The sequence below is a fragment of the Salmo salar genome, chromosome ssa13 (assembly GCF_905237065.1).
Source record: "Salmo salar chromosome ssa13, Ssal_v3.1, whole genome shotgun sequence".
In the NCBI taxonomy this organism is placed as follows: domain Eukaryota; kingdom Metazoa; phylum Chordata; class Actinopteri; order Salmoniformes; family Salmonidae; genus Salmo; species Salmo salar.
This window is the reverse complement of record NC_059454.1, coordinates 104,423,026-104,443,020: the sequence shown is the minus strand read 5'-3', so window position 1 is coordinate 104,443,020 and position 19,995 is coordinate 104,423,026. Positions and strand designations below refer to the sequence as shown.

Genomic DNA, 19,995 nt, shown 5'->3' with positions numbered 1-19,995 from the left:
TATGGAGAGAGAGGGGAGCGATATAAAGATGTAGCTATCCCAGCCATCTATAATCACTACCTCTACTGAGGATGTTGAGGTCCACTTTAGACGTGTCATTTCCTGCGCTGGACGCAGCGACACATTGGTAGCTGGAGTCCTTGACCAGGGCCCTCTCTCTCACCCAGCTGCTCACCAGCACCTCTCCATGGGGGTTCCCCCGGACCAAGGGGTGGCGGTACTCTGTGATGGGCGTCTCCAGGTGGGCCCCGTTCACCTGCCAGTGAATTTGGAGATCACTGGGACCTGAGGGACATAATGGGACTTCATATGGACTTTGGTTGGAGAGTCTCTATTGTGAACATGCTTTTTAGTCCAGGGCTTCATCTCTGTCCAGGAAACCGGCCCTGTTTCTCCAGCTAAGCTCCTTAGCCACTTAATAAAAGAGCAATGCTATAGTACTGACATACTATTCTGATTCAGTGTTTCAGCCCAAACTGAGAGGAAGCAGATCAATTAAAGTCTGCTTTACTGAAGGTTTTATTTCCGTAAACCAGGTGTGTGTTTTGGCACATTAAAATTGATGTTGAGGCACGTCAAGTCTAAGCTCTCACCCCAAACAAACTCCTGGGTTCGCGATCATAGAAATACCTGACAGATCTGATTCCAACAGATCCTCAGCACTGAAAGGACTTATCATTCCGCACATCATTTACAGTGTTCAGATTCTAATACAGTAGCATATATTAGTGTGAACCACTTCACTGTAAATACTGCATAGGATCACGTGTGCAGATCTGAGTCCAAATAGATGTACTCCTTTTGTGCGTCAGCATATTTGAAACATTCAGTCGTGATTGAGGGAAAACTTAATTTGTGGCGAGGTGAATGACTGTTGTGCAAGGTTCTCCGATGGCCTTTTCATTCGTTTCAAAAGATCACATTCAGTCAATTCATTTTTCAATGTATGCAATTTTAATCTTTCAAAAAGGTCATAAAGACTAAAACTTTAATAAAATCAGAAGCTCGTCTTCTTACATTTCCTGTTCGTGTGTATAAAAGTAACCTAGTTAGCTTGGTTTGCACATGTTAGCATTATGACAGTTAAACCAGTAGGCTAAACGTTCAAAACATTTGAAATCAGGATGTATTAAACCTCCCTACGAACAGTAGCCCCAGAATGTCTATGGATATATGAACATCTTCAAAAAGTATATTCCATATATACACAAATATATACACTGTACAGGCACAAGTTCTAGTATTAGATAGTATTGAAACTCAATAATTGACACAGAGCTTAAAAAGTACCAAAAACAGTCCTTTGTTCTTATAAAGACCTCTCTCGCCTCGTTTCAAATTAAATATCAGTCTCAGATTTCCCAATAACACAATATACAAAATGGTGCAAGTTTATATTTAAAGAAATTATGGAACTAAAACCTTTGAGACAACTTGATCAATCAAATACATATTTCAGTGAGCTGATCTACTGTACCTTATCAATACAAAAACATCTAACTTTTCATCACATTATTGTACCGTCATCTATCGTATTTTAAAGGGGTCAGAATAGCACATGGCTCAAGAAACACACTTGTTTTGAGGATGTGAACACATCCCAGGTTAGGGTAGAAAGGTAGGTAGGTATGTAGGGGGTTGGTTGATGTGTGTCTGAGGGGAGAAGGCCACATGCAAGGTGTGGAGTGAGAGAGAGAGAGAGAGAGAGAGAGAGAGAGAGAGAGAGAGAGAGAGAGAGAGAGAGAGAGAGAGAGAGAGAGAGAGAGAGAGAGAGAGACACATAGGTCACAACAGGCACCACTCACCCAAGGCCAGACAGAAGAGTAGGAAGGCCTCCTGAGCCTGAACCCCCCAAGCCTGGTCTTGGAGGGATGGGGGCAGCAGGCACACCCCTATCCCCTCAGAGGAGGTGGAGGAAGGAGGGAGAGAGGGACTACTTCCCGAGGTGGACAGGGATGAGGAAGTGTCAACAGGAGAGAGAGGAGGAACAGCAGAGGAGGCGGCTGTGAGGGAGAGAGGGAGGAGGTGGGGAGAGCCGAAGGAGAGAAAGGAGAGTTCTCTAAGGACAACAGCCAGGCAGTAAGAGAAATGTGCGAAACAGAGACACAGGAAGGGAGGCTATAGGTCTAACTTTTAAAGAGGCTTTGTGAAACCAATAAAACCATAGAAATGAAAGAAGAAAAAAAACATTACTACACTAAAATGAGAACATACTAATACAGGTCTGACATTTATCACTAAATAATCAGAATCTTTAAAGAGTAAAACGTAAAGCTTCATTCAATAAAAAAAAACATCTGATTACTTCCAGTGCCAATGTTCTAAGGACAAAGAAAACAGAAATGCTTTACAATATTTCACCTTTTCATTTTACAAAGCATCTAACATTAGAGAAGCTTAATCTGGACTCAAACTGTACATACTGACATGACCAGTGGGGAAAACTAACCAACACAGGTTAATATGGAGAAAGATCATGTCTAGTAAATATGACCCCAGAGTTCACGTGTCTTCGTACCATTGGAATTGTGGATTCACAGGAGATGAAGAGAGAGTTAGAATAGAGCCGTGTATCTCTGGAGAGGTCTGTGCTCTTCAGACAGCAGTGGTTTGAGTGTCCAGCATTTCCCATCGTCGTCATCTAGTGAGTCACGTTCACTCACTTCAGCATTTTGCTTTCTTCTGTCGCCGTATAAAAACAGGATTACCAAAACCACATCCTCCTTTCATAAAACATCTGATGATTACCAAAACCACATCCTCCTTTCATAAAACATCTGATGATTACCAAAACCACGTCCTCCTTTCATAAAACATCTGATGATTACCAAAACCACATCCTCTTTTCATAAAACATCTGATGATTACCAAAACCACGTCCTCCTTTCATAAAACATCTGATGATTACCAAAACCACATCCTCCTTTCATAAAACATCTGATGATTACCAAAACCACATCCTCTTTTCATAAAACATCTGATGATTACCAAAACCACATCCTCCTTTCATAAAACATCTGATGATTACCAAAACCACATCCTCCTTTCATAAAACATCTGATGATTACCAAAACCACATCCTCCTTTCATAAAACATCTGATGATTACCAAAACCACATCCTCCTTTCATAAAACATCTGATGATTACCAAAACCACATCCTCCTTTCATAAAACATCTGATGATTACCAAAACCACGTCCTCCTTTCATAAAACATCTGATGATTACCAAAACCACATCCTCCTTTCATAAAACATCTGATGATTACCAAAACCACATCCTCCTTTCATAAAACATCTGATGATTACCAAAACCACATCCTCCTTTCATAAAACATCTGATGATTACCAAAACCACATCCTCCTTTCATAAAACATCTGATGATTACCAAAACCACATCCTCCTTTCATAAAACATCTGATGATTACCAAAACCACATCCTCCTTTCATAAAACATCTGATGATTACCAAAACCACATCCTCCTTTCATAAAACATCTGATGATTACCAAAACCACATCCTCCTTTCATAAAACATCTGATGATTACCAAAACCACGTCCTCCTTTCATAAAACATCTGATGATTACCAAAACCACATCCTCCTTTCATAAAACATCTGATGATTACCAAAACCACATCCTCCTTTCATAAAACATCTGATGATTACCAAAACCACATCCTCCTTTCATAAAACATCTGATGATTACCAAAACCACATCCTCCTTTCATAAAACATCTGATGATTACCAAAACCACATCCTCTTTTCATAAAACATCTGATGATTACCAAAACCACATCCTCCTTTCATAAAACATCTGATGATTACCAAAACCACATCCTCTTTTCATAAAACATCTGATGATTACCAAAACCACATCCTCCTTTCATAAAACATCTGATGATTACCAAAACCACATCCTCCTTTCATAAAACATCTGATGATTACCAAAACCACATCCTCCTTTCATAAAACATCTGATGATTACCAAAACCACGTCCTCCTTTCATAAAACATCTGATGATTACCAAAACCACATCCTCCTTTCATAAAACATCTGATGATTACCAAAACCACATCCTCCTTTCATAAAACATCTGATGATTACCAAAACCACATCCTCCTTTCATAAAACATCTGATGATTACCAAAACCACATCCTCTTTTCATAAAACATCTGATGATTACCAAAACCACATCCTCCTTTCATAAAACATCTGATGATTACCAAAACCACATCCTCCTTTCATAAAACATCTGATGATTACCAAAACCACGTCCTCCTTTCATAAAACATCTGATGATTACCAAAACCACATCCTCCTTTCATAAAACATCTGATGATTACCAAAACCACATCCTCCTTTCATAAAACATCTGATGATTACCAAAACCACATCCTCCTTTCATAAAACATCTGATGATTACCAAAACCACATCCTCTTTTCATAAAACATCTGATGATTACCAAAACCACATCCTCCTTTCATAAAACATCTGATGATTACCAAAACCACATCCTCTTTTCATAAAACGGGATGATTACCAAAACCACATCCTCCTTTCATAAAACATCTGATGATTACCAAAACCACATCCTCCTTTCATAAAACATCTGATGATTACCAAAACCACGTCCTCCTTTCATAAAACATCTGATGATTACCAAAACCACATCCTCTTTTCATAAAACGGGATGATTACCAAAACCACATCCTCCTTTCATAAAACATCTGATGATTACCAAAACCACGTCCTCCTTTCATAAAACATCTGATGATTACCAAAACCACATCCTCCTTTCATAAAACATCTGATGATTACCAAAACCACGTCCTCCTTTCATAAAACATCTGATGATTACCAAAACCACATCCTCCTTTCATAAAACATCTGATGATTACCAAAACCACATCCTCCTTTCATAAAACATCTGATGATTACCAAAACCACATCCTCTTTTCATAAAACGGGATGATTACCAAAACCACATCCTCCTTTCATAAAACATCTGATGATTACCAAAACCACATCCTCCTTTCATAAAACATCTGATGATTACCAAAACCACGTCCTCTTTTCATAAAACGGGATGATTACCAAAACCACGTCCTCCTTTCATAAAACATCTGATGATTACCAAAACCACATCCTCTTTTCATAAAACATCTGATGATTACCAAAACCACATCCTCCTTTCATAAAACGGGATGATTACCAAAACCACATCCTCTTTTCATAAAACATCTGATGATTACCAAAACCAAGTCCTCTTTTCATAAAACATCTGATGATTACCAAAACCACATCCTCTTTTCATAAAACATCTGATGATTACCAAAACCACATCCTCTTTTCATAAAATATCTGATGATTACCAAAACCAAGTCCTCCTTTCATAAAATGGATGATGATGCCTCATAGGCTTAATCTGACCCAGGGCCCTCCTCGGTCTTTAAACTTGTCCTTGTCAAACATGTAAGGAATGAGACTAGATTGAAGTGATAATGCCCTCAAGCCGGTGTTCGGAGGATATATTGGCATGGGTGTTGTTTGGCCCGAGACGAAGTAGAAAACCTTGCCAATATAACCTCCAAACACTGGCTTGAGGGCATTGTCACTTTTATACTACGGATTACCAACACATTCAAATAATGATTTACATAGTTTAATTAAAAACATTATTTTGATGAATTTATTCATACCATTTCATCCTTCCACAAAATATAGTCCCGACACAAATCTAGGGTTGCTATCCAAGCCGGCTGGTCGTTTGTTCTATTGGTTCTATTGGCATACTGGCTGGCAACGGTTTTATCCCTTGCTAGCTAGCTGGCTGGCTCGCTAACTTACAGTCACGTCAAAAAGAGCAGCCAGAATAACAACAAACTAGCTGCATTTGCTTAAGCTGTTTTCTAGTGACATTTATTTGGATACATCCGGATACATCCATAACAATGAGCTAGTGAGGCACGATTTCGCCAGGCATAGAACATGTGCTCTCTCGTCAGGACACTGTTGTTCAGAGGAGCGAGTCAACAACACAGCTACCACAATCACTTCAAACTGAAGCTGGAAAGACTGCAAACTAGCTGCACTTGGTTTAGTTCTACCTGTTTTCTATTTACATTTCTTTGTATACATCCATAAAAATGACGCTGATTCATGATTTTGACTGGCTGAGAAAAGCTGCCTGCCTGTCTCATCCCGACACATTCATTACCATGGGACAGCTGGAGATCCAATTTCAATACTGAAACAGTGTTGCAAATGTCAGAGAGAGACCGACTACTGAAAACCAATTGCTAGTCTTAAAGAAATGGTTGATAATGTCGAGATGCTTTTTATAGTGGCTGGGCTGATGAAAAAGTGGATTGTGCAGTCAGATGGAACAGAGTAAATAGGCATTTCAACGTTATAGCATTAGCCGGTGGTAACTTGTGGAATCGACACCGGTTGGAATGCGGTTTTAATCAATCAGCGTCCAGGATTAGACCCACCCACTGTATAAATATCTATAGATCTCATATCAGTCGTACCACACCTTTTCCGTCAGTCAGTCACTGGCAACCAGTGGTTGTCTGTTTATCGACATACCTTTTTCTAACCACCACCAGAGAACAAGGCATAGAGCGAACTAACAAACCGTCCCTGAGAATTTACAGATCCTCCTAGAGGTTCTAGAGGAGATCCTCCTAGAGGTTCTAGAGGAGATCCTCCTAGAGGTTCTAGAGGAGATCCTCCTAGAGGTTCTAGAGGAGATCCTCCTAGAGGTTCTAGAGGAGATCCTCCTAGAGGTTCTAGAGGAGATCCTCCTAGAGGTTCTAGAGGAGATCCTCCTATAGGTTCTAGAGGAGACCGTCTATAGGTTCTAGAGGAGACCGTCCTATATGTTCTAGAGAAGATGGTCTATAGGTTCTAGAGGAGATGTCCTATAGGTCCTAGAGGAGATGGTCCTATAGGTCCTAGAGGAGATGGTCTATAGGTTCTAGAGAAGATGGTCTATAGGTTCTAGAGAAGATGGTCTATAGGTTCTAGAGGAGATCGTCTATAGGTTCTAGAGAAGATGGTCTATAGGTTCTAGAGGAGATCGTTCTATAGGTTCTAGAGGAGATCGTTCTATAGGTTCTAGAGGAGATCGTCCTATAGGTTCTAGAGAAGATGGTCTATAGGTTCTAGAGGAGATGTCCTATAGGTTCTAGAGGAGATCGTCCTATAGGTTCTAGAGATCATGCTAGAGGTTCTAGAGGAGATCGTCCTAGAGGTTCTAGAGGAGATCGTCCTAGAGGTTCTAGAGGAGATCGTCCTAGAGGTTCTAGAGGAGATCGTCCTAGAGGTTCTAGAGAAGATGGTCTATAGGTTCTAGAGAAGATGGTCTATAGGTTCTAGAGGAGATCATCCTATAGGTTCTAGAGAAGATGGTCTAGAGGTTCTAGAGAAGATGGTCTAGAGGTTCTAGAGAAGATGGTACTATAAGTTGAGATGGAAAGCAGCTGACCTACTACGTCAAATAGCCTTATTCACTGAATATTCAGAAAAATACAACAAACAAGTTATGTTTTAACAGCCTTAGAAGAAGAAGTTCCCATGTTATGTTTTAACAACGTTAAAAGAAGAAGCTCCCCGCATTGTACAAAAAAATAACTAAAAAGGCTCCAATTTGGAAAACAAGTTAACTTACCAATTTGGTAAACAATGTTTCCAATTTGGAATAAAAATCAGCGTTTCTTGCTGGAAAAATGTAGAGCGAGATGGTTACAGGTTTGCACAGAGATTAGGCTAGGATTTTAATATTTAGTTAGTAGGTCCTACATTTGATTGATTTTGGGGTAGCCAGAGTGAGTAAGAGAATCTCTGACGGCAAGCGGGATGTTTGTGACTTGACCTCGTAATAACTGAAGTAATCTGCCTCCGTCTGTCCTTCTGAAAGAGAGGTGGCCACTGAGCTTATGTATAACACACAGGTTTGTATGTATAGGCCCACTATGTGGAGAGAGCCAGCAAGGGAGAAGACCCCTATAAATAACAAGCCTTAATATTCTTGCACTAGTAAAAAGTGAAGCTGAGATGTGCAACTTTTAGTACGGTGATGCTTCTTGATCTGCGTCTGCATATTCAATAGGCTGTGAGTCACAGTCCACGTCAAAGGGCTTCTCTTTAGAAGGACTGTCTTCTCCCCCGTAGCTGCGAGAGGGGATCTTGCCGTTGCTACACTCTGGCTCGGTCTCGTAGCCGGTGTCTCTCAGGGCTCGGAGCTGTACCCCGTTCTGAGTCAGACGGATCTGATCCTTTACGTCCAGCTTGTCTACTGTGACAGGCTCCATGAGGCCGGCCTCGCAGGCTAAATACTCAGGCTGGGGCTTCTTCTGGCTTCCCAGCAGAGCCGCACGAAGACGAAGACACGGCCCTGGTAGGTATTGCATGTAACAGTTGTAGACCAGGGCAGCCAGGAAGAGGAGGAAGAACAGGAGGAAGAGGAAGAGGAAAGTACTGCTGTTGTCGTGTTGGAGGTACTCTGTCGCAGGGTCCCGGGTCTCTGGGAGCGGGACGGCGCTGGAGCTGGGGGGAAGGAGCTTGGGCTGGAGCCTGGCGGTGCTGCTGCTGGGGGGCTTGGTTAGTGATGACGAAGCGCTGTGAGTGGGTGGTGGTGAGGTGAGGGCAGTGGAGTTGGGAGGGGCTGAAGTTAGTGGGAGGGGTCTCACGGTGTTACCGTTATTACCTTCAGTGGCAGCGGTGGACTGGTGGTGGGGGTGAGCGGAGCTGAGGGTGCTGGCGGTCTGAGGGGGGTGGCCTCGCGGTGAAGGCCTCCTGGGGCCATCCAGGTCTAGGACATACCCAGCCAGGAGGCGGCTGAAGTTCTTCCCTGCAACAGGGGCCCACTCCAGTGACCAGCACTCGTAAAGGCCGTGGTCCTCTGGGGCCACGCTGTAAATGAGCAGGCCCGTCTCACCCATCAGGTGGAACTTGGAGGCCTCGGTCATTGTGCTGCTGTTCTGCTTCCAGATCACCACGGCCAGGTTAGACTGAACCAGGCATGGCAGCTCAGCTGAGCTCCCTGGTTTAACTGTCACACGCTGGTAGTTCTCCACGGAGAGTCCTGGCGCTGCGAGGAGAGGAGAGGAGTTTACTCTCTGAAGAGGGCTGGGGTTACTAGATCTGTCCTGAACTTCCTTGCTGTTTTTTAATGCTGTGCTTAATGTGAAATCTCTGGTAAGTAAGATGTTTATATAGCAATTAAACTTGAACTAAAGCGATATAAAGGCATTCCTAAATGAGCGTATTTGTTTACTGTTAGCATTGCAGCCAGGCTCTATGCCAAGAGCTAGTCAGTATGCAGAGACTTTGTTCACGTTAAAACACAGCGGTACAGACCTGAGGGACACTTGTCTGCATCACCGTTAAGGCTCTGGATCAAGTTCCTGAAAAACAAAACAGAACAGACATTAGGTAGACATACATCAGGGTCGACACTTTCAGGCTTGTAGTCGGAGAAACAGGATGGACTGGGTTACACTGAGGCAGTAAAAACACGTAGGTTTTGCATTGTGCTGATAATCCTAATAATAAAAGGAGTGTTACCGGTGTGTGAGGCCCTGGGTGTGGAAGATGTTGACACAGGTGGAAGAGTCTGGGTCCCAGGCACAGTAAGGGTCCCGGGTCAAGATACAGTCTGAACAGGATGGGTACTTGTCACAGAACGCAGTAGGAGACTGCACCACGCCCGAGTCAGAGCCAGCGTACAGGGACCTCGTCTGTGAACACAACCACACACATAGGTCTGTGATGGTAGCTGAATACCGTGTAACTGACAGTTATGGCTAAAAACCATCATGAAAATAAAATAACTGTCAAATACATTTAAAATAGGCCTACATTCATTTTGGGGTACTTATTTAATAATTAACTCTATTTTAATGTAGATAAACTTCATCTAATAGCAGGAGTGTTTACTAATGATTATAAGGGATTGTTTTGCAAACTTAGTCTGTCTACATCTTCTCTTTCCAATTGTCGTTTCACGCTCCAGCAGCTAATCCGCTAGTTGTGTGGGGCTGTCAAAGCGCTAGCCTATAGGCTATGGCACTTCAGTACATTTTTTAAAAATATATGTGTACTTCTTTTTATACAAGGCACGTTTTCATTGCTTGCTAGTAAATAAATGAAAATCGGTATTTTTTTAATAGTGTGACTATTCTTTAATTATTCAACAGCAGTTAATATGGTTGTTCTGGCTCTGAGGCCTATAATGCGCCAATGTGTCAAATGTGTCAATCCTCTCCAACCTGGCATGGAATAATTTGACAAGGAATCTTTTTTTCATTTATAGACTAATCAACGCTGATAAATAGGCTATGCATATGTGTTTATTTGTTTCCATTTTTTAATATTGTCAATTTCAACATACTATTGCATAGCTGTCTCTCTCACCTTCATACATTCCTTGTCAATTCATTATCTTATATCCTACTTTCAGAAAGCCTAAAGTAGGCCTAGATTTTTAAAAACGTTTTAATGAAAAAAATTATATTTGCTAGAGTCTTACATACGATGGTGGCTTTGATTGATGGGTGCTTTTACGTGTGTGTGTGTGTGTGTGTGTGTGAATTTGCTGATTCTCTCTATAGGCCTATGTCCATTCAGAAAGTTTCCTAAAGTAGCCTGTCTGGACTCCATCTCTTTAATACGAATCAAAAGCTCACGTCATAATTTTTAAATTACACATTTTCAGTAAAGGCCCTTTCTCACCAAGTCCGTTATTTTCAAATCGAATAATTAGGAAGAAAAGATCTATACGAGCACGTCTGTTCACACCAATTCCAAAATATCGTCCTGCCACAATCTCTTATTTTTTTCGTAACATATTTTCTTTATTCGATAAGTTGTTGACCAATTTAAATTGTTATCTGGGACACTGCCACCTACAGGCCGCGCAATTCACGTTGTGTGAATTAATTTCTGTCTGTTTTTTTACATTTGCAAAGCATCAGTGCAGCAAGGTATCAATTTAGCCAATGTAAACACATCACACCAGAGCTAGGCTACACGTCGCTCTCGCAATTCAACCCCCACGCCAGTTCATTGCCAACGCTGTACTGTAGCCCATTTTATAGCCATTCAGCAAGCAAGAGGATCGATGCTTCTCTCCTTGAATAGGCCTAGGCCTATTAGTTTTAAACTATGTACACTGAACAAAAATAGAAACACAACATGTAAAGTGTTGGTCCCATGTATGATGAACGGAAATAAAAAGATCCCAGAAATGTTCCATACGCACAAAAATCGTATTTCTCTCAAATTTGGTGCACAAATTAGTTTACATCCCTGTTAGTGAGCATTTCTCCTTCGCCAAGATAATCTATCCACCACACAGTGTGGAATATCAAGAAGCTGATTCAACAGCATGATCATTATACAGGTGCACCTTGTGCTGGGGACAATAAAAGGCCAATCTAAAATGTGCAGTTTTGTCACAACACAACGCCACAGATGTCTCAAGTTGAGGGAGCATGCAATTGTCATGCTGACTGCAGGAATGTCCAACAGAGCTATTGCCAGAGAACAGGAATGTTCATTTCTCTACCATAAGCCACCTCCAACGTCGTTTTAGAGAATTTGGCAGTATGGCCAACCGGCCTCAACTTCAGACCACGTGTATGGTGTCGTGTGGGCGAGCGGTTTGCTGAAGTCAACGTTGTGAACAGAGTGCCCCATAGCAATTTGAATGCACAGCGGTACCGTGACGAGATCCTCAGGCCCGTTGTCGTGCCATTCATCCGCCATCATCACCTCATGTTTCAGCATGATAATGCACGTCCCCATGTTGCAATGATCTCTACACAATTCCTGGAAGCTGAAAATGTCCCAGTTCTTCCATGGCCTGCATACACCCCAGACATGTCCCCCATTGAGCATGTTTGGGATGCTCTGGATCAACTTGTACGACAGCGTGTTCCAGTTCCCGCTAATATCCAGCGACTTCGCACAGCCATTGAAGAGGAGTGGGACAACATTCCACAATCAACAGCCTGATCAACTTATGTGAAGGAGATGTGACACGCTGCATGAGGCAAATGGTGGTCACAGCAGATACTGACTGGTCTTCTAATCCACGACCCCTACTTTTTATTAAGGTATCTGTGACTAAGAGATGCATATCTGTATTCCCAGTCACGTGAAATCCATAGATTAGTACCTAATTTATTTATTTCAATTGACCGATTTCCTTACATGAACTGTAACTCAGTAAAATCTTTGAAATTGTTTTGTTTATATTTTTCAGGATACTCGTTCAAAAGCTAGAGAGAAAGGGAAGCGATATGCTAGTGGAGAAGGCTGTATATATACTGCTCAAAAAAATAAAGGGAACACTTAAACAACACATCCTAGATCTGAATGAAAGAAATAATCTTATTAAATACTTTTTTCTTTACATAGTTGAATATGCTGACAACAAAATCACACAAAAATAATCAATGGAAATCCAATTTATCAACCCATGGAGGTCTGGATTTGGAGTCACACACAAAATTAAAGTGGAAAACCACACTACAGGCTGATCCAACTTTGATGTAATGTCCTTAAAACAAGTCAAAATGAGGCTCAGTAGTGTGTGTGGCCTCCACGTGCCTGTATGACCTCCCTACAACGCCTGGGCATGCTCCTGATGAGGTGGCGGATGGTCTCCTGATGGATCTCCTCCCAGACCTGGACTAAAGTATCCGCCAACTCCTGGACAGTCTGTGGTGCAACGTGGCGTTGGTGGATGGAGCGAGACATGATGTCCCAGATGTGCTCAATTGGATTCAGGTCTGGGGAACGGGCGGGCCAGTCCATAGCATCAATGCCTTCCTCTTGCAGGAACTGCTGACACACTCGAGCCACATGAGGTCTAGCATTGTCTTGCATTAGGAGGAACCCAGGGCCAACCGCACCAGCATATGGTCTCACAAGGGGTCTGAGGATTTCATCTCGGTACCTAATGGCAGTCAGGCTACCTCTACATCTCCCCCCAAAGAAATGCCACCCCACACCATGACTGACCCACCGCCAAACCGGTCATGCTGGAGGATGTTGCAGGCAGCAGAACGTTCTCCACGGCGTCTCCAGACTCTGTCACGTCTGTCACGTGCTCAGTGTGAACCTGCTTTCATCTGTGAAGAGCACAGGGCGCCAGTGGCGAATTTGCCAATCTTGGTGTTCTCTGGCAAATGCCAAACGTCCTGCACGGTGTTGGGCTGTAAGCACAACCCCCACCTGTGGACGTCGGGCCCTCATACCACTCTCATGGAGTCTGTTTCTGACCGTTTGAGCAGACACATGCACTTTGTGGCCTGCTGGAGGTCATTTTGCAGGGCTCTGGCAGTGATCCTCCTGCTCCTCCTTGCACAAAGGCGGAGGTAGCAGTCCTGCTGCTGGGTTGTTGCCCTCCTACGGCCTCCTCCACGTCTCCTGATGTACTGGCCTGTCTCCTGGTAGCGCCTCCATGCTCTGGACACTACGCTGACAGACACAGTAAACCTGCACTACCTGAGCCACTTGTGTGGGTTGTAGACTCCATCTCATGCTACCACTAGAGTGAAAGCACCGCCAGCATTCAAAAGTGACCAAAACATCATCCAGGAAGCATAGGAACTGAGAAGTGGTCTGTGGTCACCACCTGCTGAACCACTCCTTTATTGGGGGTGTCTTGCTAATTGCCTATAATTTCCACCTGTTGTCTATTCCATTTGCACAACAGCATGTGAAATTTGTCAATCAGTGTTGCTTCCTAAGTGGACAGTTTGATTTCACAGAAGTGTGATTGACTTGGAGTTACATTGTGTTGTTTAAGTGTTCCCTTTATTTTTTTGAGCAGTGCATTATAGGACAGCTAAAGTCAATCTACAGTTGCTATTGGCAACCCTAAAAGACAGAGAAAACAAAACCTGCCAGAGTTGATCCTCATCAATGAGTGGTGGCACAGATTTAGTTAAAGCTCAAATGAAAATAGTGTCAACATAACCAAATCAAATTTGTATTTGTCACATAGAACAGGTGTTCACCTTACAGTGAAACGCTTACTTCCAAGCCCTTACTTCCAAGCCCCTACTTCCAAGCCCTTACTTCCAAGCCCTTACTTCCAAGCCCTTAACCAACAAGAGATAAGTAAAATAAATAAATAAAAATCTAATCAAAACACATAACCATCCTGCGCTTCAAATGTGTCTCAGCGGCTGATCATTGGACGGTTTTCTATTTTCTAATGGTTTTGGATTTTATCTTCATATAACCTATCCCAGGTGTCTCTATATAGCCCCATTAAAACGCTCATCGTCAATTTATAGGACAGGCTACATTGATTTAGCATCATCCTATAATGTAGATTTTCTTTGATGTCCTACAGAAAGGATTTGAAGCTATGGCAAGATTTTTAACATGTCAGCATATGTGTGAGGAATGATGACAGGTGCCAGTTTTGCGTTTCAACAACAAAAACGTACCCTAGCTCCTTTTATGATTCATCCTATAGAATGCATAGCCTATATCCTAATATTGTCAGTAGCATAATATTTCTCCAGTAGTATCGGATTTCTCTCATCACTGCGTCCTCTCTAGACACTTTCAACAACACATTGTCACAGAGAATGACCGCAGCAGCATTCGAAGACTCAATCATGGACACTCTTAATGACAGTTGTGGCTGCTTTGATGCATTGTTGTCTCTACCTTCTTGACCTTTGTGCTGTTGTCTGTGCCCAACAATGTTTGTACCATGTTTTGTGCTGCTACCATGTTATGTTGCTACCATGTTGTTGTTATGTTGCTACCATGCTGTTGTTATGTTGTGTTGCTACCATGCTGTTGTTATGTTGTGTTGCTACCATGCTGTTATGTTGTGTTGCTACCATGCTGTTGTTATGTTGTGTTGCTACCATGTTGTTGTTATGTTGTGTTGCTACCATGTTGTTGTTATGTTGTGTTGCTACCATGTTGTTGTTATGTTGTGTTGCTACCATGTTGTTGTTATGTTGTGTTGCTACCATGCTGTTGTTATGTTGTGTTGCTACCATGCTGTGTTGTTATGTTGTGTTGCTACCATGTTGTTGTTATGTTGGGTTGCTACCATGTTGTTGTTATGTTGTGTTGCTACCATGTTGTTGTTATGTTGTGATGCTACCATGTTGTTGTTATGTTGTGTTGCTACCATGTTGTTGTTATGTTGTGTTGCTACCATGTTGTTGTTATGTTGCTACCATGCTGTTGTTATGTTGTGTTGCTACCATGTTGTTGTTATGTTGTGTTGCTACCATGTTGTTGTTATGTTGTGTTGCTACCATGCTGTTGTTATGTTGTGTTGCTACCATGTTGTTGTTATGTTGTGTTGCTACCATGTTGTTGTTATGTTGTGTTGCTACCATGCTGTTGTTATGTTGTGTTGCTACCATGCTGTTGTTATGTTGTGTTGCTACCATGCTGTTGTTATGTTGTGTTGCTACCATGCTGTTGTTATGTTGTGTTGCTACCATGTTGTTGTTATGTTGTGTTGCTACCATGTTGTTGTTATGTTGTGTTGCTACCATGTTGTTGTTATGTTGTGTTGCTACCATGTTGTTGTTATGTTGTGTTGCTACCATGCTGTTGTTATGTTGTGTTGCTACCATGTTGTTATGTTGTGTTGCTACCATGTTGTTGTTATGTTGTGTTGCTACCATGCTGTTGTTATGCTGTGTTGCTACCATGCTGTTGTTATGCTGTGTTGCTACCATGCTGTTGTTATGTTGTGTTGCTACCATGCTGTGTTGTTGTCTTAGGTCTCTATGTAGTGTTGTTTCTCTTGTTGTGATGTGTTTTGTCCTATATTTATATTGTATTTATAAAACATTTTAAATCCCAGGCCCCCGTCCCCGCAGGATGCCTTTTGCCTTTTTGTAGGCCGTCGTTGTAAATAAGAATTTGTTCTTAACTGACTTGCCTAGTTAAATAAAGGTTAAATAATATTTGCATTTTTTATTTAAAGCAGCGTTGGGGAAGTAATGTGGATTGTTCGGAAAAGTGGAGGCAAAAACAAACGGACTTGGTGTGAATGGTTTAAATCTGTATTCTTTCAGAATTCCTCTCCAATCTTACATTTCTTCATTTGTATACTAGACTAATATTTATAGGTAATAATAAGAATGAAATTCTACTGATAATAGCAAAGTGTAATGGTAGTGAAGTTGCAGAGAAAAGCCACGTGTTTCTTTTGAGTCTGATACGCGCCAAGTACAGAAACCTCAAATTCCAAGACCGTGACAGACCACACACACTAAAGATTAACATACACCTTCAAAGTCAACACATTCTACCAAGCACAGTTTTTACAGTGTCTGTAAAAATGCTTAAATGCCGTGTAAGTCTGGCCCATAGAGAGCAAACAATGCTCATTATTCATTACATTTACATTTAAGTCATTTAGCAGACGCTCTTATCCAGAGCGACTTACAAATTGGTGCATTCACCTTATGATATCCAGTGGAACAACCACTTTACAATAGTGCATGTAAATCTTTTAAGGGGGGGGTTAGAAGGATTACTTTATCCTATCCTAGGTATCCTAGGTATTCCTTAAACTTCTCTCATTCACTGAGAGAAGTTGTGGTTTTAACGTCGGAGCAGAATTGTCGTCTCTGGTCGGAAACTTCCCTTTTTCTACTCTCGAGTTGAACAGTTTTACATAGACATGAAATCCAAAATGAAAGCCAAAGTTAGTGGGTCGGTAGATTTCTCAAATTGAGAAGCTTGTCTTGGGTATTCAATAGCTTAGTTTTATTGGAAATGGCTTAACAAGAAAAACTTTGAAAAGGAACTTGAAAGAGATGTATTTATTTTTGCTCCCTTTAATCCATTGTACATGATGCGAACTGGTGACTGACGTTTCAGTTTTAGTGTTATCACAGGAGAGGAGAACTCACTTTCCGTGAGACACAGATGTGAGAGTCTCCTTCCATATTTATCTTTGACTTACCCCTTGTGATGACAGAAGCAAGGTCTTGATAGGCTCAGATTTGGGGAGAAGCTGAATCTCTTCCACTGTATGGACCAGCCCATCATACACCACCGATTTGTGCAGGATTCCTTTATCTAAAGGGTTAGAGGGGGAAACGTCAACGACTGAAAGACGTCCCTTTTGTCTTAATCAGGAGCAGAGTTGATCATAATCCCACCAAATAAACACCTTTCACAACAACGAGGAACATTTGAATTAACAGAATTAAAAATGGAATTGGCCCTAACTCCAGCACAACCCTGTCCTCTGAGCCTCAGCCAGCTCCCCTGAGAAGCGTTCGTGCCTACCGGTCCCAGTGAATATGACATCATATACGTTGTTGTCCAGCGCCTGTACCCTCTCCACAACGATCTGAGTGTAGCTGACGTCCTTGGTGATGAGTTTGGGCCCGTTGCCGATGGGAAGGACGGGGTCTTCCAGTAAGGGATGGTCCTTAACAAACTGCAGGGTCTTGTCAGGCAGGTGGAGAGAGCTGCTGATGTTCTGGAGACGGTGGTGGTTGTTGATGCACTACAGACGGATGGGAGTGAGAGGGATGAAGAATACAACACTCTAACCCAGTCCAAATATGACAATTCAATCCAACTAAAAATTGGAGTCAATGGAAAACAGTGGGGAAACATGTGACTAAACATAAAAATGAAAAAAAGGTGTAGACATGTTTAGAAGGTGATTTCAGCAAGGAACACTTACAGCTCCTGGGCGAGGGCTGGGGGTAATCCCGTTGTACCTCACCCACTTGGTGTGAGACTGTTCCACTGTGGCTTTCTGCATGTACTTCCCCTTGGAGAACACATTTTCTACTGACAACATGTCGTAGGCACACACTGCAGACAGGCCTACGTTTCCCCTGGACAAGAAAGAGACAATGTCACAAAACACCCTTCCACAAGTGGGTGTTACCACTGCCATGGTGAGATGTGGTCGCTCCTATACCTGTGCAGTTACTGTCATTACACTAGTAACACCATAATAAAACGACAGAGCCTTCAGAAAGTATTCACACCCCTTGACTTTTCCCACATTTTGTTGTGTTACTGCCTGAATTTAAAATAATAATACGGTGTCATTGGCCTACATACAATACCCCATAATGTTAGTGGAATGTAAAAAAATACATCTATTTTTACAAACTAATTAAAATGAACATCTGAAATGTCTTTAGTCAATAAGTATAAAGGTGTTAAACCCCTTTGTTATGACGAGCCCAAATAAGTTCAGGAGTAAACATTTTCTTAACAAGTCACCTAAGAGTGAGTCCATGCAACTTGTGTGTGCAGTAATAGTGTTTAACATGATTTTTAAATGACTACCTCATCTCTGTACCCAACATATACAATTATCTGTAAGGTCCCTCAGTCGAGCAGTGAATTTCAATCACAGATTCAACCACAAAGACCAGGGAGGTTTTCCAATGCCTCGCGAAGAAGGACATCTATTGGTAGATGGGTCAAAAAAAAAAAAATCCCTTTGAGAATGGTGAAGTTATTAATTACATTTTGGATGGTGTATCAATACACCCAGTCACTACAAAGATACAGGCGTCCTTCCAAGGGCTGACTGAATTTAGTCGACTGGTCGATTGTTTGGTCGATCGAGATTTCTTTAGTCGAGCAGTAGTCCAAAAAATGATTCATGGTGTACAAAACAACGGTCTGATTTACGCCTGTGAGTGGACTTATCCACTGTGGAGGCCGTGGGGATGGTACAGTCAATCACTCTAAGACATGTGCTACTGAAATTGTACATGGTAAAGAACAATGGTGCAACAATAACAAATATTACTTTTTAACGAATGCGCTCTCTCTTGCATTTGTTCGCGGTTGCTGTCGGCGGTTCTGAATTGGCACCTTTTTCCTAGACCATGTTGCTATCAAGCATTTTAATTTGACAAAGTGACTCTTCAATAATTAGTGTGAACAATAAATAAATCGTTTCATTTCGACAATTGCATTCACGAATGCATGCGACTGTTTAGTCTTTGCTGTAATAAAGGCTTTACAATTTTGTTTTAAACATTACAACACTCTCTGGTATGCTGATAATTTATTTAGTGTGTTTAAATTGTTCAAAACAGCCAGAAAAAGTAGATTGTAATCTAACAGCATCTGTTTGGAAACATAATATGCAGGCAGAGCTTGTTCCTTACCTTCTTTTTCTTCATCTCCAGTATTTAACAACTAGTCACATTTATTCCACACATCTGACTTCCCCTTTACTTCCTGAGAAACCAGTACACATTCCCCCATTTCCAGTTTATTTAACATGTTCTCAGCATCCATTTTGCTGTCACATGTGTTACGTTATTCGGAGTTTGTGATAACCAATTAATTGATGTGATTATGATATGCTATAAGTCAGGCCCTATTGGTCATGTGCATGTGATGCATACATGTGTCACGTAAAGAGAGCAAAGGGGTTGAGGAAATAGAGAATGTTTTTCCTAAACAAATGAGAGATTATGGTAACAAAATCCTTCAGTCAGAAATGGCTGAAATGATGTTACAGCTTCAGCAACACGGACAGCATGATAAACACTGTTGATGTTCTGTGGTGGTCGCTGCAGCAGGAGGAGAGAGAAACAGGTGCTAGTCACAGTCACTCGTAGTATTTTTTTTTTACCACAGCGCAGCAAGTCTGAGCCCGGCCAGGCACAAATCAAATCAATTGCGGTAGGACTCCCTCTAGTCATTTGTGCGTCTTAATTATTTAATCAAACAGCTCTTAGAGCATCAGACAAGCTCAGTGCATATAGTTGATTTGATTAAAACACATAGGGTGTGTGTCTATATATGGAAAAATACCGGTTAATAAATTTAGATCAATTGATTGGTCGAAAGAACTGACTACTCCTCTCAGTCTACCAAGATTATTATATATTTTTTTGGTCGGTCGGGGACAGCCGTTCCTAACTCTGCTGCCGGAGAGGAATGAAACCACTCAGGAAATGTCACCATGATGCCAACGAT

General features: G+C 41.8%; 1 protein-coding gene across 11 annotated transcripts in view; it reads right to left on the bottom strand.

The window, feature by feature from the left end:
- The window catches only part of sema4d (sema domain, immunoglobulin domain (Ig), transmembrane domain (TM) and short cytoplasmic domain, (semaphorin) 4D), a 113,107-nt gene that overhangs the window by 4,268 nt on the left and 88,844 nt on the right, over positions 1-19,995 (bottom strand). For 6 of the 11 annotated variants that reach the window (XM_014138876.2, XM_014138872.2, XM_014138873.2 and 3 more), the window contains 6 exons: positions 17,720-17,876; positions 17,314-17,536; positions 16,985-17,100; positions 9,580-9,752; positions 9,373-9,419; positions 5,007-9,103 (listed from right to left, as the gene is read on the bottom strand). In XM_014138876.2, coding sequence (XP_013994351.1) covers positions 8,079-9,103; positions 9,373-9,419; positions 9,580-9,752; positions 16,985-17,100; positions 17,314-17,536; positions 17,720-17,876 — 1,741 coding nt within the window. In that variant the 3' untranslated portion in view covers positions 5,007-8,078. Of the gene's footprint in view, positions 1-60; positions 286-1,805; positions 2,004-5,006; positions 9,104-9,372; positions 9,420-9,579; positions 9,753-16,984; positions 17,101-17,313; positions 17,537-17,719; positions 17,877-19,995 lie in introns of those variants that run through there. The other 5 variants (XM_014138878.2, XM_014138877.2, XM_014138879.2 and 2 more) reach the window with 4 other exon arrangements.